At 41.1% G+C, this 26,899-nt stretch overlaps 1 protein-coding gene across 3 annotated transcripts; it reads left to right on the forward strand.

The window, feature by feature from the left end:
- HRH1 (histamine receptor H1) lies at window positions 1-26,519 on the forward strand. Of its 3 annotated transcripts, none has more exons than XR_013391959.1 (3): window positions 1-895; window positions 21,786-24,280; window positions 24,469-26,519. XR_013391959.1 is itself a non-coding variant. In XM_028718884.2 (2 exons), the coding sequence occupies exon 2, from the start codon at window positions 21,842-21,844 to the stop codon at window positions 23,297-23,299; it is 1,458 nt and encodes a 485-aa protein (XP_028574717.2). In that variant the 5' UTR covers window positions 1-895; window positions 21,786-21,841; the 3' UTR covers window positions 23,300-26,519. The 3 variants fall into 3 exon arrangements, 1 of the variants encoding a protein (XP_028574717.2); XR_013391960.1 differs by lacking the exon at window positions 1-895 and adding an exon at window positions 16,287-18,462; XM_028718884.2 differs by having other exon boundaries at window positions 21,786-26,519.
- Window positions 26,520-26,899: the final 380 nt, after the last annotated feature.

Here is a 26,899-nt window from a genome sequence, read left to right on the forward strand (position 1 = left end):
TGCCTCCATCTTGCAGTCAGAGCGGGCGCGCAAAACAATCCTCTGGAAAGGCGCAATCGAGCTCCCCTCCCGCAAAAGGAAATCACCTCAGAAAAAGACGCGGGGACTGCGTGGTCCTTGGGGGCGGGGATGTTTGGCGTAGGCATTAAAAGATATCTGCATGCTGGTGGGTGCCGGCCGGCTGAGGAGCCGCGTTTGGCTGGGGATCCCCCTGAAGCCCCAAAGAGCGCGCGTGACTTCAACCCTTTAACCCCGCGCGCGAGAGAGGTGAGAAAAGTGCGGCGCGGGAGGCAGGCGCGAGAAGGAAGGAGGCGCTGTGAAGCTCGGGCCAGTCAGCTCAGGCGGCGAGGAAGGATCCCCCCGGAGAGTGGGAGTGAGTTGGCCAGCCGCCGCCGGCGATATAGGCGCCCTCTCCTCTGCTCCAGGCAGCCACTTACGAGCGGCTCACTTGAGCGGCGCTTCGAGCTCGCGCGGGGCGGGAAAGAAGCCGGACTTCTTTCCGAAGAGCATAGAGCTGGCCGGGTCCCAAGCCTTTGAGGTCCAACCAAAGGCTCTTTTGCATTTCTGGGGAAACGGCTCCCCGCCCACCCACTCGGCGCAAAATTGCAGCGCGAGGCGAGCAGCCTCCACAAGAGTGACTGAGCCCGGAGGGGAAGCCTCCGGAGTTCAGACGTAACCAGCAGAGCTGGGTGAGGGTGAGGTTGCTCGCGCTTGGAGCGGCGGGACTTTCTCCCTCTGCTCTCCGAGCCCGCCGGAACAGGACCAGCAGCGACAGGAGGCTGTGGCGCCTTCTCCGGCTTGCAGACCGGCTGAAGCCTCGGGAAGTTCTCGGCGCCTATTTCTCGAGAGAAGGGAAACTTTCGCGTCAGTTCTTCTCTGCCTCAGTTCCACGTCGGTGAGTAAGTGAAACGCGGGAGGATGGCGGAGCGGGGAGATGACATGCGCGTCCACGGGGGACGTCTGGCTTTCCTCGGGGGTTGTTACCATCTTTTTCTACCCTACTGAGGGAATGGTCTGGAAAGCATTTGGTAGCGAGGGAGAAAAGAAACTGATGTTTGGGACAACCAAGCCTTTGAGTTGCAGAAAAGGGCAGCGGGGTTGGGAGCGAGGGGGCAGAAGGGGCAGGACAAACATTTATTTGGTTCATAAAAACAGCGAGGGCTGGTCCATAAGGGCCCGTGGGGCACTACTGCCCCACCGGCTTCCGTCTGCCCGGTCACGTTTCCCTGCAGGGAATTAGATTCGTTAGTTCCGCCTGTCACTGTCTTAGCCTCTGCCTGATGTTTGCTTCCCTGCCTCCTGCTCTACCATTCTCACTGGGCAGAAGCTGTAAGGAACAAAATGGTCCAGGCTGCAATTCTAAAAAGATTTATCAAGGAATACCATCATCATCATCATCATCATCATTTTTAAATTTGTATACCGTCTTTCTATCTTACAATACTCAAGGCGGTTTACAAGCTGAAGAAACAAAATGTACATCTTATAACAATCTAATGCAATACAAAAATGTGATAATAAAACATAACTTTAAAATAGGCAAACTACATCAAAAAAGTAACATTCAACAATCATTAGAACAGTATAAAATAATACCAACATATAAAAGTTAAACAGAAATCCACTCAACAGTTGCAATAAATAATATCTAAAATATAATCAATAAAACAACAGCAATATGCCCCATTAAGCTCGGTGAGACTTCTGAGTAAACCTACTAAGGCCTGCGCTTTCGGTTTGTCTTCATTGGGGCTTTTTGAGAATCGATAATGATCTCTTGCATTGGCTTTCAATGACTTCTGCCCCAGTTAGGACCCAACTAAATTATATGGGAAATGTATGGTTGCGTTTTCCCTGTCTGTGGTGTGTGGGATCTTAAAAAAATCAAATCAATAACAGCAGCAGGCACCCTCAGATCAGGAACTCAGCAAGGGAGAAAGGTGGCTGAATCCCACTCCATTATTGCCCAAATTAACACACACCCCAGTTGGTATTTATCCCCAGAGTGAAGTTCCTTTTGTGCCAACCCTAACCGTAGAGCCTTCTTTCCAACCACACAAATCTTTAAAATGATGCCATGCTTTCAACATGCTTCCCACATAACAGCATTTTAGAGAGTGGTGATAGATTACTTCGATTTGGAAGACACCAGCTTACGTTATAGGATGCTAGAAATCCTTACACTTCAATAACCTGGGTGGTCTCAGATTTTCTTGTGGGCTGTGATGGCGACTAAAAGCAATGACACCAGAATTTTATCTCCCACCCCAAAAGTGAGGGGCAAGGCCCTTCCTTGTTTGCCTCCTCCGAGAGAGGTCTGGAGAGTGGCAACACAAGAACCATTTTTGCAGAGCCTCTCTGTTTATGGAATACTCTCCCCAAGGAGGTTCAGCTGGTGCCTTCTTTATACACCCGGCCTTTGCCTGATCAACATCCTATATACCGTATTTACGCAAATCTAATGCGCCACCGAATCTAATGCACACCTCAATTTTCAAAACCTTGAAACCAAAAAGTATTTGCTGGCGAATTTAAATGCACCATAAAACTAATGTGCATCCTAATTTTTGCGACAAAATTTGGCCCAAAAAGTGTGCATGACATTCATGTAAATATGGTACATTTTGTTTGTGGGCTTTTTGGTTTGTTTTTGTTTTTATTATGTACAGTGGTACCTCAGGTTACAGACACTTCAGGTTACATACACTTCAGGTTACAGACTCCGCTAACCCAGAAATAGTACCTTGGGTTAAGAACTTGCTTCAGGATGAGAACAGAAATCGGGCGGCGGCGGCAGCAGTGGGAGGCCCCGTTAGCTAAAGTGGTACCTTAGGTTAAGAACAATTTCAGGTTAAGAACAGACCTCCAGAACGAATTAAGTTCTTAACCCGAGGTACCACTGTATTTTCTGTTTTTAGCTTGTATTTGTATGCTGGGAACTGCCCTAAGATTTGCGGATGGAGAGCGGTATATAAATTTAATAAATAAATATTTTTAAAAACAAACAAACAACAAACTATATTCTCATAGCTTGCCCTAATTCAGGCAGGATCATAGCAAGGCAGTTCTGCAAATATTTGTTCACAGGTACGAGGAAGTGCAGTTTAGAATACTGCTGCTCCGTCTATTTGGTGTTGTAATGAATTATTTTCTGCATGTGATGAAGTAGTCAAATAGCTTCTTGCCTACAGGCATGCTAGAATCAAAGATTATATAGAGCAGGGCTGGAGAACAGAGTCACCCATCCACCCATGTTGTTGAATTCTAATGCACATCGTCCCCAACCAGCGAGGTAGTAGTCAAGGGAAACAGATATTAAGAACATAAGAACACCCTGCTGGATCAAGCTAACTGCTCATCTAGCTCAGTATCCTGTTCTCACAGTGGCCAACCAGATGCCTGTGGGAAACCAGGGAGTAAAATATGAGCACAAGAGCACTCTCCCCTCCTGTGGCTTCCGGCAACTAGCAATCAGAAGAATTGCTGCATCCAAATGTGGAGGTAGAATGTAGATCATAGCCATCATGGCTAGTAGCCATTGATAGTCCTGTTCTCCATGAATTTGTCAATCCTTTTTTAAAGCTATCCAAGTTGGTAGCCATGCTGGGGGAGCAAGTTCCATAGTTTGACTATGTGCTGCATAAAGAAGTACTTTCTTTTATCTGTCCTAACAACATCAGGAGGCCCACTCTGATGTACAGCATCATCCCAAAAGTGTTGGGCCTCATGGCAAAGTCTTGGGTGAAATCAGCTCTAAGAAGGTTACTGGAAATATGCCCTCTCTAGTTTTTGAGCAAGTGTCCAAAATCATAGGCAACATAAGAGTAGACAAAAGTTGAAACTTAGTACTAATTTTTCAGCTAGTGTGCATTGTGAGTATACACAATATACACCAGGGATGGTGAATTCCTGGCCTGCAGGCAGAGTCAGTGAAATAAAGCCTAGTTTTGCCCCTGCCTGCAGGCCTTAAACAGCCTGCCACGTCTTTTAAATAGGCTTGCCCAACCCTCAACTGGATATGCCAGTGGCAACAGCATCAGTCGTATCACCAGCAGCACTGAAGAGTGCTGGAGTTAGGAAATGAGAATGAGTCTTCTAGTCTGTGCCAATATTTCATGAATGCTGTTGATGGCCAAATACTCAGGAAACATTTAACAATTTTTATTTAATAAAAATTATATATTGTTTGATTGTAAGAAACCCTCTAAGTGGAGCAGTTCCAAGCACTCTTTCCTTTCCCCCGAGTGTTCTGATCTGCTCCACAGTGACTCTTAATGACCAGGGGTAGGCAACCTAAGGCCCGGGAGCAGGATGTGTCCCAGTTACCTTCTAAATCCGGCCCGCAGTCCAGGAATCAGCGTATTTTTACATGAGTAGAATGTGTCCTTTTATTTAAAATGCATCTCTGGATTATTTGTGGGGCATAGGAATTCATTCATTTCTCCCCCCAAAACATAGTCCGGCCCACCACATGGTCTGAGGGATGGTGGACCGGCCCACAGCTGAAAAAGGTTGCTGACCCCTGCTTAATGACAGTTTTATGGCACCAGAGCAGAGAGCACTAGGGGACGAAAATCATGTCATCCCTGGCACAATTGAAAGGACAACATCAAAGTGCAAATTCCAAAGCGCTATGGGCCAAGAACAGGGAAAGGACCTGAGACACAGAGAGTGTAAAATCTGGTGGTGGAATTGAGCAGATCTTCACAACTTGCATTTGCAGCGGGGCTTAGCCAAAAGTTCCCCTCATCCCACCTATCAGTGAGCCTGAAATAAAATACTGGGTTGTAGTCAAGTAACATTTATTCAGAGTAGTCCCATTGAAATGAATGGATCTAATATCATTAATATCAATGGGTCTACTCTGAGTAAACATTAGTTGGCTTCAAACTATTGTGTGCATATGCTCTCGTGTGGGTGCCCACATTCTTGGAGAGTGGCATACAGCCCAAGAAGTGGGTTTCTAGAAGGCAGTGTGTCCCTTTGGCTGAAATTCACTAACCCCGAAAAACATTAATATATGCTGTAGATTTGTTGCAGATTTGCAATCCTAGAAGAGTTAAAATCCTAGTGCTAATCTCGATGTTCTTTCACAGTCCAACCTGTCTAGTAATAACAGGAAGTAGAGAAAATTAGTTCCGAATTAGTTGATGTGTTTATTCCATGCAAAATTTAACTTTGCAATGATAATTCACTACAGAGGAAATAATGGTAATAACTCTGTGAGCAAGCATAATTATTCTCTGCATTTTTTAAATCACGCAAAACCCTAATTGTGTTTGCTCAGAAAATAATCCACAGTTGAATTGCATCATTGGTTCCCACTCACTTCTGCTGCCACTAAAAAAGAAAATATAAGTACTTCCTTGCTGTCTACCACATCTCCCCTACAGATTGAGTCACCATTTTTCCTGCCATGGCTTTGACTCAGAAAAGCAGTGATTGGGCATCTTGGACACAATGGCTGCAAAAATGTTGTAGACTGAAAAAAAAGTGTCATCTTCCATATGCAAGTGTAATTTGCTATGATATCTCATATGTGTACACATGCTCCACATGTACATTAAAAATGTGGAAAAAGCAGGACTCCACCCTGATATTCCCAGCCCTGACGTAACCCCAAATATCTGTGCATTGAATAGAATGTGTATAAAATAGTGATTATGTATGCACAGTTGTATACATACAGTTCCACATGATTCAGACCCCTGTGCAAATGAGGGCCCTAGTCTTATAAAATGCCTATACAGGTAGCTCCTTTTTACTTGTTCCTCTAAACAGGCAAATGTTTGTGGTGCAAGATGCATGGCAGCATCCAGTTTGGGGGCAGCCAGTGGTGAATGATCCAAATCCCATCCAAATATTTAGTGACTATGTCAAGCACATATGAGTAGAGCAGGGGTAGTCAATGAGGCACCTTCTAGAAGTTGTTAAACTACAACTCCTATTATCCCTTCCCACTGGCCATGTTGGCTGCGCCTGGCAGGAGTTTATGTCCAGCAACATCTGAAGGGCACAATGTTTGTCTATCCCTAAAACAATTCCAAAACTCAGCATAAAGTATTAGGAAGTTGCCACTATTTTAGTCTCTTTTCTTTTTGGACAGGATTACTATGAAGTCACAGCAGTTGAATTTAAGGTTGTACTGCACACTACTTAATTTCTTGAGTTTTCAAAAGAGCTTTGAATGCCACCTCCTTTCTGCTATTTATCTCCATGGCTATTGCTTCTGCTATTTCTTGGAACCACCGGTCCTCCCCCACTGGAAGTTCATATTGGTGGAAAGGCAGAAGTTTTCCTGGCTCTCGCCCAACACATGCAAAAAGGGCTCTTACTTGGAAGGTCAAGAGAGATCTTTATTCAGGCAAGTAACAATACAAGCCCAGCAGAAGATACAGGGCTCAGGAGTCATGGTTCAGGAGTAGGGCAAGAAGCTCAGAACTGGATGGAAGCAATGGAGATGTCCAACAAGCTATCCATTGTTCTGCAGCCTCTGACCTGCTTCTCTGTGGGGTCTGGCTTTGGACCAGGCCACAACATGAAAGTTACGCCATGGTTTGACTAACTGTTATGTGTGAAACTGGGCTCATAAGTTTATTTCCCTCAAGCAAACAATGAGTTGTAAGTCAAGAACAAACCTTATGATTTGCTTGGAGAGAGAAAAAGCATGAGCCTGGGATCAGACATAATGCTAAGCCAAACCAGGGCTTAACTCCTGGTACTCTACCAGCAGCAGAAGCCTGAGAAAGGTGAAGCCGTCATGGTCTCCTCTCTGTACATCATCATGCCTGTTCATTTGCACTTAGCCATGGCTTGGCTTAGCATTATGTCTGAACCAGGCCAGTGTCTAGCTGAATGACTGCCATGATGGGTGGTATATGTGGATGGGGCTTGTATGTTGGAAGGATTCAGGGCTGGGGTATGTTGCACTTTCTTGTGAGATCTCTGTTGACGGGAGATGGGACATCCAATGTCAGGGGTCCCTAGGTTTTGGTTTACTTTTCCACATAGAACTGAAGTGCAGTTATTCCAAATTACACTTGAAAGGTAGTACACTTGTTTCATATTTTGTCTAAGTGCGTCTATGTTTAAACTCAGATTAGATCATTAATAATTATTCAGATATTGCCCTGTTAAAAAAGTATCACTCTTTCAACTCCAGTCCTGTATTCTTCTAGTTGCCACTTATTTTGTTTGTGACTAGGGCAACACATTTTAGCGACTCATTCCAACTAAAGTGCTTACTAATTTAGACAATGAATTTTGTGAGCTGGAAGAGCCAGAACTAATGAACTAGTTGTTTATGTTCTGTGGACAATCTGAGGCCTTTGTGGTATTTGAATAATGCATTAAAAACAACAACCCAACCATGTCCTTCAAAATGCTGCAGAGAAGTGGAGACAAATCACAATTAAAATTAACTTCATTTTCTGTGGAAACTGTATTGGTAAAGTACAATAATCACATGAAGCCCCATAGATATGGATGAAGGACTAGAAAATAAAGTATCAGAAATGTACAAGATTTGACATTCATGTGTTTACCGTGCTGAAGACAGATGTAAAACATTTTTGTTGAATTGCATCTATGTTGTTGATAATATTTTATACAACCTTTCTTGATACTAAGTCTTTTTCTTGCACTAATGGTGTATCTGAAGCCACTAGTCCCTTCTACTATATAATAGGTTGTTTTTTTTGTGATTTAGATACAGTATCTTCAACCTTTTCAGACCCACTTTTAACCAAAACATCCATTTGGGGACCCATTTCTTTTACCATATATTTGCATGGTGGTGGTGCTCCTGTTGAGACCCACCAGTGGTCCCGATCCACCAGTGATCTAGATGATTATGGTGAGTGTGGAATATCCTGTTTGAAGGGCCTGTAACTGTGGCATGCAGCATTTGGGGAGGACCCATAGCCCCTCAGTAGTAGAGTACATGTTGCTGGAATCTCAGGTAGAGCTAGGAAGGATTCCGGTCTCAAACAGTATACAGTACTGAGCTAGATGAACCAATGATCTGACTCAGTCGAAGGCAGCTTCCTGTGTTTCTAACATTCCCAGCATGCCACGTAGGCATGGATCCAGAGTTGTCCTTCTTTGAACAGAAGGTTCTTTCCATTCACGGAAGGACATCCATCCTTCCACTGACACAAGGAAGGGAGGCAATTTTTGTTGATTCTCCCATCCCCTTGCCAGAGCCATCTCCCATGCTGTTTTGAACGCCCCACACCAGCCTTCCATAGTAGATTTGTGGGGAGCAAAGTGGGGTGCAGGTAGAAGGGTGAATCTGCAGAAATAATGTCCTCCCTTCTGCCAGTGAGAGCATGCTACAGGCAATTTTTTTAAAAAAATGATCCATTTTTCTTTCAACATTCTTCCAAAAAGTATAATGTTGTACAATAATTAGATCAACTTACTTCTACTCTCCTAGCCTGAGCTAATGATACCATGTGGAATTCAGACTGGATGATTTAGTGAAAGAAAACACACATGGAGAAAGACATCTGCAGATGGAAGATATTAAAAACAAAGATGGAAAGCACAAAACAGGTGTTGTCTTCCAAAAGCTGGATGGATGGAAAATGAAAAATAGCATCCTTATCAAACAAAACAGTAAAGGAATAGTTCTCAGCAGTGCATTTTCAGTGCTCTCTCGCTCTCTCACTCAATCACACACACACACACACACTCACACTCATTCACTTGTACATATAACCAGCAGCTCCCAAACTTCTCCCCACAGACAACTTGAAAATTGCTGGTGATTTTTCTGCTGGTGGTAGCTATTTTAATTTTACATTGCGGGCAATTTACGGTATGTGTTTTAAAACTAGCTTTCTGTAAGACATTGTGAAATCCATTGTGGAGCTTTATAGTGCTAGTGATAAAGATAAGAAATAAGCAATGTCAGATTGCCCTTCAAGAAACTGGTTACTTGTGTGTTATAGTCATAACATGCTTCTTTTATATAGCAATTTTTTTAATTGCAGCCATTAAATCTTCATGAGTTCAAGTAAGGTATTTAAGCTTTTGTGGTATATTGAGGGTTCAGAGAAAACAATAATAAATTCTTCGAATTCATTTCTGTCCTGCTGAACGTCTCTGTCAAAGGGAGCTGATAATTAAGTGATTTGAAATAGGGAGCAGGCTTTCCATGGTTGCAAAAGAAGTGGAACATTTCAAAAGTTAACAAGGAAAATATGAATGTTTTCAAAACAGTAGCTGGGAAATATTTGGGGATTTTGTGTACCGATCAAATAAACTTATATATTCTCATAAATCTAAATAAATTACAGTCTTGTGTGCTCTGTTTTTAGACACAAATACAAATTCTGAGGCTGATTATCCTCTGGCCACATGAATAATTTCCAAGCTCTATTGTTTTTCTATACAGTTTTTGTTATTTGTGCTGTCTTAAGATAAAATAATTTTGCTTTGATGTAGCATTTTGCATTTAGCAAGAGTCTTTTTCTGTTGATTTCTGTTCCTATTGATGTTTTTATACTAGACCCACTTGGACAATTAGTACCATGCAAAATGAAACCAAAAAGGCTTACCATAATTCTAATAATAAGCACTAATTAATTTTGGGGAAAATACTAATTAATGGAGAGAAGGGCCATAGTTCAGTGGTAGATAGAATATCTGCTTTGCTTGCAGAAGAGCCCAGGTAGGGCTGGGAGAGTTCTCTGCCTAAAACCCTACAGAGCACTGCTAATTAGTTTAGACAATACTGAATGAGATGGACTGAATATAAGGCAGCTTCCTAAGTTCTGCTAATTATCTTTTAGAACAGGGGTCAGCAAACTTTTTCAGCAGGGGGCTGGTCCACTGTCCCTCAGACCTTGTTGGGTGTGGAGTATATTTTGGGGAAAAAATATGGACGAATTCCTATGCCCCACAAATAACCCAGAGATGCATTTTAAATAAAAGCACACATTCTACTCATGTGAAAACATGCTGCTTCCCGGACCGTCCGTGGGCCGGATTTAGAAGGCAATTCGGGTGGATCCGGCCCCTGGGCCTTAGTTTGCCTACCCATGTTTTGGAACCTATAACCATAGGTACTATTTTGCCACTCTTCCTGTTCAAGGACTGAAGGACTCAAAGGGACTGAATGTTGTCAGGTCTAGCTGAATGTCCCCCAACTTCCTACTCGGCGACTTCTTTATGGACACATGCATTCAGAAGCAACAATATACTGATATGTAAAAACACATATATGCCACCAAAGGCCTGTCCACATTTCCATTTGCCCCATGCTTTCTAGCCGTGGGTCTGAGGGGCTTTTCGTTTGCCCCACCACTCTCCCCAGGAAAACCCAATGTTTACCACTGAATTGTAGCAGACCTCAATCGAGTTTTCTGCAGGTTGGCATTTGTTGCAATTCATGTCCTCTCATTAAGGACATGTGGAAGTGTGGAATGAGTCCATAGTGGATCCAGTCCTTCTCAGTAGTTTTCAATCATGGACTTAGGAAACCTGCCTGAACATTTATTACAAGTTGTATACTGAAGTGTTGTGGTGCATACAGGTGTGGTGCATGGTAAACTGGAGCTAACCATGGTCATATATTTGGCCATTCTGAAACTTCTGCAAGATTTTTAATAGCTTGCTCCAGGGTTAGTCTGGAGAGCCAGTGTGGTGTAGTGGTTAAGAGCGGTAGTCTTGTAATCTGGGGAACCGGGTTCGTGTCTCCGCTCCTCCACATGCAGCTGCTGGGTGACCTTGGGCTAGTCACACTTCTTTGAAGTCTCTCAGCCCCACTCACCTCACAGAGTGTTTGTTGTGGGGGAGGAAGGGAAAGGAGAATGTTAGCCGCTTTGAGACTCCTTAAAGGGAGTGAAAGGCGGGATATCAAATCCAAACTCCTCTTCTTCTTCTTCTTCTTCTTCTTCTTCTTCTTCTTCTTCTTCTTCTTCTTCTCTCAGACTCTCCTTTAATGGACTTTGGAATTGCTGTAGCTCCTAAATTCAGTGCAAGTGTTAGGCTTACAGCTCTTACATTGTTGTTGTTGTTGTTGTTGTTTAGTCGTTTAGTCGTGTCCAACTCTTTGTGACCCCATGGACCAGAGCACGCCAGGCACTTCTGTCTTCCACTGCCTCCCACAGTTTGGTCAAACTCATGCTAGAAGCTTCGAAAACACTATCCAACCATCTCGTCCTCTGTCATCCCCTTCTCCTTGGGCCCTCCATCTTTCCCAACCTCAGGGTCTTTTCCCGGGAGTCTTCTCTTTTCATGAGGTGGCCAAAGTATTGGAGCCTCAGCTTCACGATCTGTCCTTCCAGTGAGCACTCAGGGCTGATTTCCTTCAGAATGGATAGGTTTGATCTTCTTGCAGTCCATGGGACTCTCAAGAGTCTCCTCCAGCACCATAATTCAAAAGCATCAATTCTTCGGCGATCAGCCTTCTTTATGGTCCAGCTCTCACTTCCATACATCACTACTGGGAAAACCATAGCTTTTACTATACGGACCTTTGTTGGCAAGGTGATGTCTCTACTTTTTTGTCTCTTACATTAGTGACCGGCAAATTCCCCCAGGCTTCATTTGCATGCGTACATAAAGTATAATGCTTGAAACGGGATGTTTTGTTTGACTACAACTACTTCTGGCTTGGTAAGATTCTCATCTGCTGATTGGCCTGATCAATTAGTAGGCCTGATACCATGTTGGGGTAACATACCATCTATTTGCTTAGATTATTAGAACAGGCTGTATGTACTGAAGGGAAATAATGCTTATAAGTATTTGATTAATCAATATAGGAGTGAATAAAGCATTAAAAAGGAACTTTTTGTTCCTTTCTGTTGGGTCTATGAAAAGGGCACCCTGGTGGTGACTGGCAGCTGTACAGCATCCCCTTTCAGTACAATCAGTTACTCCAATAATATTACAAAAACTATAAAAATCAATAACTGGTGCTCAATAGCCTGATTAGCTGACAGTGCCATCACTAGTGCTGGTGGTCCTGTTCCTATTTGTGGGCTGTACTTGTAGCTTGTCCAACAGTTTCTAAACAGAAGATGATAATCCCCTTAAAAACAACAACAAAAATCATATAATAATACTACAGGCCCACACATTTCTAATTCAAGCTTCATAGCTTTATTCTAAATTATTTTGATAGTTGCACATTGCGACGAAAGCATTTTAAAAATGGTGCCAGCAATGCAGATGTATGCATGCAATATCACATCGTTATGTAAATTGGCAGCAATGTAAAAAAGCAACAACGACTTGCCTAGTTTCATCTGGCCCCTTTGCTGCCTTCAAGGAAGACATTTTTTTCCTCTGTGTGCACTCACAATGTAGCCTTTTTTGTGTTTTATTATTTCTTCCTGTGTTATTTTTATTGTTTCAATGTCTTTGTAATGCACTGAATGCACTTGTTACAGAATGACAGAGTAGAAATCCTTGTCATAAATATAAATAAATCCCCAAATAGATGTGGGCTGTGTTGATACACAGAACTGTCTTTTCATAACTAGCAACTGAGACATCAAGCCACAGGTGTTATATATTAAGACTGTCTGGTGACCTGACAAATGGGCCAAGGTGTTCCTAGTAAAATTACTTCTACTTTATCTTCGCCTTACAAATCTTCATGGAGAAGCTAGCAGAAGGTTTCCACAAACAGTTTCACACTTGATATAAAACATATCAGGACCATTTAATCTTATTTAGAAACAGAAGCAAGAGGGGGTAAAATGCCAGTATATATTTAGGTGATGAAGTGCTATATCACTTTTCAATACATGTGGCATTCTCACACATTTTGAGTGTAGAACCTGTAAGAAAATTCTCAGTCTGAAATATTGTTTAGTGAGAGATGTGGTTATTACAGATAGTTCTGTAATAACATTACTCATATAAAATGTCTCCCTTCCGCCTTCAAATTTAATAAACTGATGGGCAAAACTTCCACTTCTGAATACTTACGCAAGTTAATCACAGTGTCTCAGTGCTTAATTGGATCTAAATTTGCATGTTTTTGTGCCTATAGAGGGATGTTTCATCTGATCAAAATGTTGTATCCCAACTCTTGTATTGTAGCAGTAATTAATTTCATAGAGCCCAAATAGAGGTAGTTAGTCCACTGGGATTTCTCTAAAGGATAGCCTATGACATTTTCCTCAGTATACTGTCATTGTTTCAGAGCTACCATAATGTGAACTGAGAAATTTATAGAGCAATTAGACCCATTATTTGGAGTGCTAAATAACTAGTAATTGTTCAAAGCCTTTTACTGTGTGCATGATTTGAATATAAATGTAATTGCTGATAGCAAAATGCTCAGTCTGAAGCAGTTGATACCTATCTATTTTTACATCTTGCACTTTGATTAAGATAGGGTTGCCATATGTCCAGAATTTCCCAGACATAGCTAGAATACGGCAGTAGGAAACAGTGTCCGGGAGGAAATCACTGAAATGTTTGGGGAAATCCGGAAGTATGGCTACCCATGTCATAAGTCTACATTTTAGCAAATTCCCTTAAAATTAGCTCAAACCCTTTTTTTCCCTCTCTTTTTTGGAAATTTTTCAAAAACTTGACAGCTTTGGCCCTAAAGGAAAAGAAAATCTCAACAACTTTTGAATCCGGATTTTCACTTTTTGTAAAATGGCAGTCCTAGTTAAGAGCTGCCCTAAATAAAGCTACTGGCCATCTTGGACAATATCTCTCCTCTGGTTAAAAAGTTGGAACCTATACCTACCGTATTTGTCCCTTCTAGGTGGCCTATGATTTATCCAAAGAGCTATGTGGCTGATGCAATTTGACCAATTTTTTCATAGCCTTTAGATATGGTTTGAAGTTGCTTAATATTTAATCAGCCAATAATGTGTATCGGTAGTTTAGACTCTGAATTTAATGGTCTTATATAACTTAATGCAGTTTTGGGTAAATTTTCTCAGTCCTTCACCTTATTTAAATATGCATGGGTCTGTGTGACAGGCTCCTTCATTACATATCTTTGGGCCCCAGGCAGAAACATTCCTCTTCTCGCACACCTTTGGCTAATGAAACAATCTATTGCCTTTTAAACTTTGTACGGGGGGGGGGGGTATTGTTTCTGTTTGTTGCTGTCTTATGTATGTTTGTGTTTTTATGTTGTAAACCACCCAGTGATCTTTTGAAGGGCAGTATAGAAATTTAATTAATAATAGTAATAATTTAGGGGCCCTTTTCAGAAGGTGATATTCATTACTTCATTTATTCCACATCATGGGAAGTAGTCTGCTGTGTTTGAAAGCCTTCCTGATTATTCTGCTGAGTCTTGCTCCGAGTTTAGCACCTATAAACAGCATATAAATCAAATCAAGCTCCCCTGCTCAGACTTCAGTTTTCTTAAGACTTTGCTTATGTTTTTCAGAACAGGTTTTGTTTTCTTTTGAAGTTTTACATTAAAAGTGAAACCTCATGCAACAATTCAAATGTTGCTGTATCCAAAATATGATATTGCCCTACAGTGTGTCATGACTATTCTTTTCTGTCCCTCCTGATCAATTTTCCGTGTTATGTTCAGCTCCATCAAAGCTTGATAATCTGACTCAACTATTAAATGTATTGGCAGTGAAGATCTAATGCAATCTCTTCAAACATCAACTACTTAAGACACTTCTAAATTGTACTTTTTGTGCCCTTTAGGAAAAGATTCAAGCATATGTAGTCAGAGACCTCTAAAAATAATATCAACAGTGAACCAGCAATTCCTTTTCTTGTCCATATAAGTACAGCAACACCACAAAAGAGATCCTTATCTCTTTCTTAAACTCAGCAATACTTATTATCTATTTTGCATATGTTGTGTTCATTTCTGGGGTTTTTAGACAAAGCTAACATTGTGATTAGAGGAGTCCACTTCTCTTCACAATATTATGCTTTATCATGGTTGGTAAACATAACCAGTCTTCATTTGTGGTTTTCACACATTTCAGAAATATCTTCAAAGCCTTGTAAATTAAAGGATACAAATTACTTGGAGAATACATTAATCTATAATTAAACACAATGAAGTAATATTAACAATATTATATTAAAAGCATGCACACAGCAAAATGACACTGCTTACCAATTAACAGAAAGTTCTCTGTTTCCTTTTCTCAAATAGCGCTAACAAATTCTGTCTAGCATCTTCCTTTGGACCCAGTGGACCACAAATAGAACTCTGCTTGTGTAGCGGGGCTTGCTTTGCATTTCCTTCCCATCCCACCCTTTTTCATCCACTTAAAACACCACTTCTGAGGAGGCTGCAGCAGCACAGGGAAGTGGCCAGGGCTCACATAGGCTGTGTTCCATAAGCAGAAACTGCCTTTCTGTTGGCAGAAGACATGTTTGAATTAAAGTCATTGACTTCCAAACTATCTTTAAAAGCACCTGCTCTCCTAAACTGGACTAAAACTGCAATCGTTAGAGTAACAATTCATTATCAGATTTTGAAGAACCAAATTGCTATCCATTTTTTAAAATAAGCAGTTATACCTCTTTGGCTTATCCAAAACTGCTTCTTACTGATCATGTAGGTAGAAGATACATGGTTTTCGATATGTTGCTTTTTATTTTACTAGACCCCCTTCTAGGTGACCAAGGCTTCTGTCAAAGTAGTACTCTGAGGACAAGGAGAGTGCAGTAAATAAGATAGTACTGATTCAGACTGCCATCCCATTTTTATAATATCTGAGAACTTTCCTCCACAGAGCCCAATGAAAACCTTAATAAATTTAATGCTGTATATTTGTGCTGACAGACTGACTTCAGGGAACAAAATGTACTTGTTGGTTTGTATGTCTTACTTTTTCTTCAGCATTGTCACACTGATTGATGCAGGACTGCACAAGCTGGTTGCTCTTCTGGATCATTCTTTAATATGTGACTCAATCACTGCCATTGCTTAATCTGTCAAAGCCTGCTGGTGTAATATGCGTCCTTTCATTACCCCCCTCCTATACCTGTAGTCATACAAATGAAAACATCGCAGTGAATCAATATTCTCATTTGATTGTCAGCCACAGCAGTTCTTTGTAGGTGTTAATTCACAAACCAACTTTTGCACCTGCTGTTTTTTCCCCTGTGGATATCCTAGGAATGATTCATTCGATCTCTACCAGTCGTATAATATATATTGTTGTGATTTTACTGTGTGCACGCTATGAATGAACTTGTTTTATAGGGCCACAGGCACAGCCCTATCTCAAGGATGGGGTGGGGAGTAGTTTATAGTTAGAAAATGGTTCAACAGATTGATTTGAAGGTTGGCAGGGAAGTTATGTTTCGGTAAAGGTAAAGGGACCCCTGACAATTAGGTCCAGTCGCAGAAGACTTTGGGGTTGTGCCGCTCATCTCGCTTGACTGGCCGAGGGAGCCGGTGTACAACTTCTGAGTCATGTGGCCAGCATGACTAAGCCGCTCCTTAGTCAGCACACTAAGAGAGCAGCACACGGAAACGCCGTTTACCTTCCCACCAGAGAGGTATCTATTTATCTACTTGCACTCTGTGCTTTTGAACTGCTAGGTTGGCAGGAGCTGGGATTGAACAACGGGAGCTCACCCTGTCGCGGAGATTTGAACCACCGACCTTCTGATCAGCAAGCCCTAGGCTCTGTGGTTTAACCCACAACGCCACCTGTGTCCTAAGTTTCGGGATAGTTTGTGGCAAATTTGGTGTAGAAAACATAAGAAATGGCACACATTCAGGGTGAACCTTATGTGAGAGAAGGTTAAGTGGAGGGGAGTTGCACGAAAAACTGTAAATCAATTTTCCATCATCTGGCCAGTTTGGGCCAGTAATTATAACATCAGTACTTCTGATTTCAATGGGGAAACAGTCATGGGTATAGCCAAGGGGGGCAGAGGGCAGCTGTTTTTCTCTCCCCCCCCCCTAGATCAAGTAAAACAATAGAAATACTTAACTAACTGACCAATCACATAGGTTTTACACCCCCTAACAAAAGTCCTCCCCCCCCAAACAAAAATCCTGGCTACGCCCATGAAAACAGTTAGATCCGGTTCCCAAGTTCAGTCTTTCCCTTCATCTTACATTGTCAAGACAGAGAGTTCACAGGAGTATGTACATTACGGTTGGAGAATGGATGGCAGCTAACGGATTGAGGTTGACAAGACAGAAGTACTGTTCTTAGGGGACAGGGGGCAGGCTGGTGTGAAGGACTCCCTGATCCTGAATGGGGTAACTGTGCCCCTGAAGGACCAGGTGCGCAGTCTGAGAGTTATTTTGGATTCACAGCTGTCCATGGAGGCGCAGGTTAATTCTTTGTCTAGGGCAGATGTCCACCAGCTCCATCTGGTATGCAGGTTGAGACCCTACCTGCCCAAAGACTGTCTTGCCAGAGTGGTGCATGCTCTAGTTATTTCCCACTTGGACTACTGCAATGCACTCTACGTGGGGCTACCTTTGAAGGGGACTCGGAAACTGCAATTAATCCAGAATTCATCCCCTTTGAAAATCTCTCAGATAGTTCCTTAAGTAATATGATAAATCACCTTACCTATATGATGAAACGAGAGGTATAAATCTTAACTGTCATTTACTGTGATACTACTGCAACTAGGATGTGGGAATAATTTATAAAGATAATTGTTCTTTGAATATGCTCATATTTTTCTTGTTTGATAGTGCTTCCCCCTTTTTTCTGACATCAGAAAGTACAGTGAGGTTATATATTCAGTTTTCATGTTGGACTTTCTGTATTCAGAGTTTTTGTCTGCAGTAAAATGGCTAATTTGCCTGTATCTTTTAAACATTGTGTAGGTTACTGAGACCTAGCTATATTAATGCCTGGGGTATGGATCATTTCTCTTCTTTTTAATGGAACAGAGCACCAAAGCCTATACAGTATTTTAGGGGGGGGGCTTCATGTACTTACAATTTTTGCTCTGTTATATTGTGTCTTTATCTTTCCTTTTCCCACTGCAGTAGTTTGGACATTATTTTTTAAATCATAGCAATTTTTCTATTCATACCTACATTCTGATTGAGATACCACTGGCCACATGCTGTTTTGAATCTAAATCTGTTGTCATGAGATTCCATTTCCCTATTCTTTCAAACATGTAGCTACATGAATAAAGGAATAAAGCAGAAATTCTTATTCTAGATATTAAATTCTCTCAAGCTTATGGTCATAGAGTTGTATCCAGATTTACAACTCAGTCCTAACCAAGTCTGTTCAGAATTAAATTCAGTGGGGCTTGCTCCCAGGTTAGTGTGGTTAGGATTGTCTGAACACAATCTTTATTACTTGTTCACTCTCTGCTCCAAATAAAAACATTTCTATTCATTTGTTTTGCTGCTACCCACCGCCCCCTCATTCTGTCACCATATACCTGTAGCACTTCAGCTAGCATTCTATTAGCTACCTATTTTTGTCATGTAAACTGTGCTGAAAGTTTGGTGGAAAACTGAATGGAAATCAGATAGACATGCTGGGTTGAAACCAGGTAAGCAGATGAAGGGAAATGAAAGGGCTGGGAAGGAGAGGGTTTAAACAAATTGGTTTACCTATATTCAGTACGTCACAGACATAAAAGTCTTCTTTCAGTTCCAGCTCAGTGATCCCAGGGATTCCATATCAACCTGTGATATGGAAGCTGTATTAGTGAACTAGAATATTCTATAAGAAGGCTTGGGTCTTGCCATGTAGTTCTCACCATTTTCACCATGATGCTGCCATCCCTCTTTTTGTGTTTTTAATTTTAAATCTGCATTGTTCATTGTAAGATTTTGCATTGTAAAAATCCTATGGGGAACTGTTCATACCAAGAGCTTTCTATGCATAGCAGCCTACACATCGCCAACCACACTGCATCGTGCCTTAATACAGATTATTTGAACATACGCAGGATAGAGAAGTTCCCCTGTTGCCGTGATGATTGAATTATTTTTTTTTACTATCCTAAAGTTATATATTAGAGTGCATAATAAAGCAAGATAAGCAAAAACATCACATTTGCACAGAAAATTCTTAGTTTGCAGCCTTTTAAAAACACAACAGTATTTCAGGCCAGTAGAAAAACGGGCTGTTACCTATTACATAGTTTCAGCAAGTTGGAAGGTTGGCATTGCTGCCTTTCAGCTGGATAGTGCTGGGGTGGGGCAGGGCTTCAGTAAGGTCAGAGCTGTGTGATGTACCTACAGAGCTAATCCAGTACTCCCACCAGCAGGTTTGTATAGCTCTGACCTCAACACTGTCATGCACTAGTAGGTGCTGCAGCGATGCTAGTGTTGGGGATGCGGGGGCACCCTTGTTCCTCCTACCCCTGTTCCCAGTGTAGATGGTTATTTCCCCTTTCCCTTGTTTCTTATATAGATCTTCACTCACCTTTCCCCCCTGGTGTGGGGAACCACTTTTTTGTGGTTTGCCTCAGGTGCCAAGATGACTTGGGCCATTCCTGGTATCTACACATGATACGGTAGTCTTGCTGAAGCTAAACAGTGAACAGGCGTGAGACTGAGAACCTCAAGGATGCTGCCTTGAGTCCCTGCATTGTCTTTTACGTGATTGAGCTCTCTGAAACTAGCATTCCAATTTTGAAACCAGTATTTCATTTTTGATAGCAACACAGCACATTCAAATGCATAATCTGAGCATAATATGTGTCCCCCTCCACATGCAATTGTTATATGATCCTCTACATACTATCCATCCATGTGCTCTTCACATTTTTTTCTACAGTGTTTTTGAAACTGTTGATATTAACCCCGATACAGTGACGAGGATTCAAGGAATGAATGACAAGTCCCTCTCCATCTCTGACGGATGCCAAATAAGTGGTTGCCAATAAGCCCAAACTACTACAAGGAATGTACCTGGTAGTATGGTATCCATTCAAGTACTGATTAATCTGCATAATCAAATAACTATTGTTACCATTTTAAATGCATTGAGGCTGATGAAAGCAGGATAGATTCTGTCACTGGTGTTCATCAATTTAAGGAGTTTTACTTCTGCTGACATTAATTTTGGCTGCTCTTATTCCAGTTAAGTTTATGAACAAATGTGCTTAAAGAAGAAAGGATCTCCAAACAAGTCCATCAACTACAAGAGTTTGCCTACTTGTTTAATGGAAATCTTTTTTTTCTAAAGAGGACAATAGCCTTTTCTTTCACCTGAATTCTGAATCATGGTTCTGAATCATGGTTCTGAATCATGGTTAATGAAGTTTCAGAAAAACATGGTTATGCTGATAATTATTCAGAAGTCATACATTCATTTATTTTCGTTTTATAAGAAACTTAAAACACCTGGTCCCAACATCAACAAAATGTTTTGCAATGCATAAAAAGTAAACATAGAACTTTGCACCCTTTTTTTGCAGGTTAACATCTTTCTCAAGAGTGAGTGGCACGTGAAGGTCTGGTTAAAACAGTTTCCTCAGTTGTCCCTTGGTTCATAGGAGGAATTGTTGATGAATGAATATGTATTTCTCTGGCAAAGACAAACTGCCAGCAAAAAATCAGAGGCCAATCAAAATGCACTTTCAGATTTTTTTCAGTTTTTCGGAACTTTTCTTTGCTGTTTTATACTACTATTGAATGGAAACCTGACCAAGATTAAAAGCTGAAATATGCTGACTGCTAACTGTTCAAAAATCAGCTCCACATTCTTTGCTTTCTAATAAAAAAGGACAGAGGAGGAAGTCGAGAGACACCCTGCATATCATTCAATGATTGTTTCCACTAACAGCAAACCAGAATGACTTTGTTGGGAGAGTTACTAAGTTAGAGAATGTGATTAAATATATGAGTGGATGATGAAGGGGTGCATCACTGGTACTCCTTTAGGAGAATCACACTGCAGGATATCAAAAGGCTGCCCTTGGGAAGAACGGTTTTAATATTTACCATATTAGTATTTACCACAAAGCAAAAATCTCTCAGCCTCTAAGAGTTCAGCAAGAAATAAGAGTTTTGGTTCAGCTTCCTGCTATTAGTTGCTGACCATTTAATGTATTTTGACAGCCATTCTTTCCAGTGACTGTACAGTAATGAGAACCTTGCAGAAGTAGCAAGGTTGGACTGTTATTAATTTATTTGCTGACAAGTTAAATATATATATCTGAAAGTGTGTTTGTACTACTTCTAATATAACTAATAGGAAGCAATGGATCAGGCACATTCCCTAAACAGCCCAAAGCACATATACAGTGTGCAGTAATTGGATTACAATTTATGGTTTTGTAGAGCAGGGGTAGCCATTGCAGTGCCTTCCAGATGTTTTAGACTAAAGCACCTATTCTTCCCAGACAGCATAGCTGATGGTCAGGGATGATGGGAGCTGTAGTTCAGCAATGTTTGCAGGGGACTACATTGCCTGACCTTCTAGAGCAGACTGGTGGGCAACAAGGGGCGTGAGGAGAGGGAAGAAAAGTCCTATTGCACATGCAGAAGTCCTTGCCCTAATGGGACTTCTTTGGATGCAACCCCATCTGCCCTGTAGTTCATATAACTGCCATGATTGAATTTAGTGCCATTACTCCTTTTAACTTTTTCTGAGAGAAGATAATTGGCACATAAAGATGCACATAAAGATATATACATGTAAATATGTATAATATGAATTGCAATTGTTTAAAGGGCCTTTAATGATACAGCACAAGAGATGTGGACTGGAAATCCAGGTGCTTTTGCAAATTTTTGCATTATAGTTCCTTTGTAATCTTTTTTACCTCAGTCAACTCATTCCTTGCTTCTTACCTATATCTGTCAATATTGTTGGAAAATTTAGCCTGTCGTTGGAACTTTTTTTTTTTTTCATTTACAGATTCACGAAGAAAACAACTGACCAACTGAGTCTTTTCTTCTAACTTTAGTGAAGAGATGTGTGTGATTGACAGGACCACAAACAAGAATTCTACAGAGGCTCAACCTGTTCTAGGACTGGTCTTGGGTAGCATCTCCCTGATCACAGTTGTCATGAATATTTTGGTCCTGTACGCAGTGAGAACAGAAAAGAAACTGCAGACTGTTGGCAATCTTTATATTGTCAGTCTTTCATGTGCTGATGTTATAGTTGGTGCAGCTGTCATGCCACTAAACATTGTGTACTTGCTGAAGGATAAATGGATTTGGAATAGAAATGCTTGCCTGTTTTGGCTGTCAATGGATTATGTTGCTAGCACAGCCTCCATATTCAGCCTCTTCATACTTTGCATAGATCGTTACCGTTCTGTCCAGCAGCCACTAAAATATCTCAGGTACCGGACCAAAACTAGAGCCTCTGTTATGATATCAGTAGCTTGGCTGCTCTCTTGTATGTGGGTCATCCCAATCCTTGGCTGGCGTAATTTTTACAAGGACAGCAACACAACTGTGAACGATGGGGCTGATAATGGAAATATATGTGAAACAGATTTTTGCAATATCGTGTGGTTTAAAGTTTTGACAGCCATGATAAACTTTTATGTGCCGTCACTGCTGATGCTTTGGTTCTATGCAAAAATATACAAGGCTGTCCAGCGGCATTATCAGCACCGGGAGCACATAAATGGGTCTTTTATATCGTCCTCGGAAAGATCAGGTATGTACAGTGGAAGGCTGCAAGAAGTACAAAAGATTTGTTTTGGAAGCGCAAGTAAAGATATTGGACACATCTCAAACGAGAACAGCTGTGACCAGAACAAAAGAACGGCAGCCAAATATCCAGCAAGCAGTTTTGTTGATATTCCAAAGGGTTTTCATTGCAGTAACCATGAAGTAGCGAAGCTTAGCTGTTTTCCTCTAGCCCTTGCACAGAGTGACATGAAAACAGGCAGTGCAGGCATGAGGTATGACTGTGTCAATAAAAGCACTCAGAATACAGAGAGCCTTTGCCTCCAAGACTTTGAGTTAAACAAGACTTTGGATGAGAAGATTTACGCAGAGCAGCCTCCCTGCAGAAATTACTCTGATTTCACTCTAGACGATCATCCTTATATCGAAGGGTGTTTCCCTCAGTATACCAACAAAAAAGACAGCACAAGTCTCCGTCAGTTGAAAAAGACATGGGAGAAGCTACGCAGCCATTCCATGAGTGTTAATCAAGGGTTGCGTATGAACAGAGACAGAAAGGCAGCCAAACAATTGGGATTCATAATGGCGGCATTTATGCTGTGCTGGAGTCCATATTTTGTTTTCTTCATGGTCATGGCCTATTGTGAAAGCTGCTACAATCGGCCAGTTCATATGTTTACTATTTGGCTTGGCTATATAAATTCTACTTTAAATCCATTTATATATCCACTCTGTAATGAGAACTTCAAAAAGGCTTTCAAGAAGATATTTCATATGAAACCCTAACTTCTTTTTTGGAATATTCCGGAGTGGGCTGAGGCAGGGGAACTTCAGTATCATGGTGGAAGGAAAAATTGACTTTCTGGTACTATAAAGAATAATTGCAAACACAGCGAATTCTTTTAGAACATCCTTGGTAACTGAAGAAATTGAAAAGAGTGAAAAACGAAAAGGAGAGATTTGGACAATTTAAGTAAAATATTGTGCTTTATTAATTAAACACTCCCAAGTTTCAGTCTCAGGATTGTTTTTGTTTTGAAAATATTTTCACTGTGTTTTTATTTTCCAGTTCTATTTGTTGTAACAAATCCGAGACAAAATTAAGTATGTTAGCACTTAACCTAGTTTCTAAAGCTGAAACAGATGTTTCTTCACTTCAGTGGTCAGTTTGCAATTGTCACTTGTCTCTTGATATTATTATATGCTCCCTGATTCCCAGAGCAATGAGAATGATTTGATGGATATAGCAATCAGTTTTACCGCACACAATATTGGTTGTAACATGTTTCAAATACTTAGTGGTTGGTATACCTGCCTCTGTTGAACTGCAGATTGTAAACTCCTTGGGGCTGAGACTTGTCCTTCCACACTTGATAAAGCACTGTGCACAATGCTGGTGTGTGAGAGAGAGAAAGAGAGGGAGGGAGATACATATGCACACTCTCACACTCACATACAGATCAATGTCAAGGCAATGCTTCAGTATTCACAATGCAGTTCTCGCAGTAAATCAGTGTCATTTGCCCAGAAACCATCTAATAGTTGGTTTCTACAATTGATACATTGCTGCCTTCTCTCTTCAGCTTTCTGTAAACATCACTTTTTATAAATATCAGAACAGCATTCCATAAAACACCAGCTGCAAAGGAAAATCATTGGAGTCTTATTAAAGAAATTAGACAGCAATGCATCTGAATGCCAGTTTCTGGAAACCACAGGAGGAAAGAGTGCACTTGTGCTTGGTTTCTGCTTACAGGTTTCCCACAGGCAGTGGCGTAGCGTGGGTTGTCAGCACCCGGGGCAAGGCAAGTAATTTGCACCCCCTAACCCGTGGATTTGCGCCCCCTAACCCGTGGATTTGCGCCCCCTAACCTGTGGATTTGCCCTAACCCCAGATGTTGCGCCCGGTGCGGCCGGCCCCCCCTGCACCCCCCACGCTACGCCACTGCCCACAGGCAAAGGTTTGGCCACGAGAACAGGACAGTGGCAGACTTGGGTATTATGGCACCCTGTGTTAGGCCAGCATCCCCCCACCCCAAGCCTCACACTGCCAGAAAATTACTAATTAGGCTTTGGGAAGGAGTACTGGGTAGATTTACAGACTCTTGCATGATGGAAATATATGGAAGCATTCCATGAAATTTGCTGCAGTGGTACTACTAAAAGAATTTTTAAAATGTCTAGTTCCACCTCAAGCAGTTGTTTGAGATGTAAAGGCAAATATACTGACTTTTTTAATGTATTAGAAATTGTGTAAAGGTATTTCAAGTATTGCGACTTCTTGAATGTTATTGAAGAAATAATGAGAGATGTTCCTGTTTACATTATATTATTAAATGATTTGAGAAACTGTGTGAAAAGGAAACATGGGACTTAAGTGGACAGTTAGTTAGCAGGTACAAATCATCCTTGTGAAGAACTGGAAAAGTAATAGGAAACAATAAACTGCTGAATGGTTTAGGAAAGTATGAATGAATTGATCATGTGCAAACAGCTCTTACCAAGGTCCTTCTGAGTAGTAATAGAACTGTGACTAACTTTTTGGAAGGGTAGGGAAAAGTTAGTAAGACTGGACTGAAAATCAGAGAAAACACAAGTGAAACCATGTAAAGAACTATGTTTGTTTTATAGACCACAGGAATAAACGGTTTGTCTTCTGTATATTTTAATATATTAATGTGAGATTGTAAATGGTTTTAATGTTGAACTCCTAAAAAAATTAAAAGTAGCTAGCAAATGTTCTTGAACAATATTTTACTGTGCATCCAAACACCCAGCCAGAGCAACTCCCCCGCAACTTGCGTCTAATGTGGTGAAACACTTAATTCCTGACATGCAAACCTCTCAGCTCCCTAATTATTATTTAAATATAGGGTCACAGAACTAGAGGGTGCTTTTGTCTCAAAGGGTTATTCCTCAATGTTAGGAATTAGCATCAGTTCTTTTTCAATAAGACTCTTACTTTGTCTATGGTGACATCTGGCTAAATATTTTTGATGAAGCCTATTCTTATTCTTCATATTCTGAATGCTTTCCGCAATCCTGTAATATGGCAAGATTCCAGAAATCAAAAATCTTTTCACCCGTGCTGCTTCGCTCATACAAAATGTTGTATATTGCCTCCTAACTCTCATATCTGAGGTTACATTTAATTAGGAAAACACATCAAACAACATTTCAGAGACTGCTATCATATTCATAAACTAATTGGCAGGACCCACTACTTCAAGCCATTAAATGCCCTAAAACACTGTTTGCTGTCACTTTTCCTGGGAAATGCAAGTTCCTAAATTGTACAAGTTCAAACAGGTAAAGTATTTTGAAAAATAAGTTTAAATGCACAGGTAATTTATTTGAATCCAGGTACATAGTATGCTGTGCCATTGGCAGCTGTGTGCCCCAGGACTGCAGGGGAACAGGAAGAGCATGTTCCCCCTTCTTCAACTCTGCTATGCATTTTTAAAATATCTGGCCTTAGGAAGAATTCTGTGTAAAATGAAAGCTCACTTATGCCATACATATTGTAAACACTGGTTGGTTCTAATGAAGATATTGGGTTATTGTCCCTGTGATTTCCCTGAAACTAGTCCTCAGCTAGACCATAACTTCTGTTATATTTCCAAAATAAGCAATCTAAACATGGCATCTAGTGAACTTTTTTTGAGATAAATGACTAGAGGGAATTTTTTCCGCTCCCCAAAGCCTGGGGATTTAATGTTTTTGTAAGATAAGGATGTAGCAAGTACATCTGTCTTCTGAGTGCTTTCCATTTTCAAAGCTGGATAGCATGCTGACTGCTATTTTTAAAACGTTGCTTTTCAGTGTGAAGTAATCTGATAAAGTGTCAAGAAAAAGTTAAGCCGTAAATGCAAAGGGGCTTCAATCTGTATTTGAATTACTGTATTTGAACTGTGACTCCGAAAGCTCCACCAACATACAGAAGATCCTGACAGTTGTTTGCTAAAACCGTAGAACCAAAATATTGAATAAAGCTGAATTAAACAGGCTACCTAGTATTTATGTACATCTAAATCCCACCTTTCCTTGCAGTACCTCAGGTATGAGATCCTACTAGCATCTCTGTGGGCTTAGCTAGTCTCACAATACTTGCCCCAACCCACCACCACCCTGCACAATTTATTCCTTCTGGTATGACACACAGTCCCTTGAGGGACAGGTAGGAAAATGCTATATTGTAGAGCTTTGTTTTGTTAAACCAAGAGCTAAAACAGATAGTCTTATCTTATTTGGCATTTAGGTGGGCACAGAGATATACTATGGGTTTCATGACATGGCACTAGCTGCTAGGCCATATTGTGCGAAGCACACTAACCAGGGGTGGGCAGAAGGTGGATCAGGGTCTACTACCAAATCCTGATCATCAAG

This window comes from Podarcis muralis, chromosome 2 (assembly GCF_964188315.1).
Source record: "Podarcis muralis chromosome 2, rPodMur119.hap1.1, whole genome shotgun sequence".
Taxonomy (NCBI): domain Eukaryota; kingdom Metazoa; phylum Chordata; class Lepidosauria; order Squamata; family Lacertidae; genus Podarcis; species Podarcis muralis.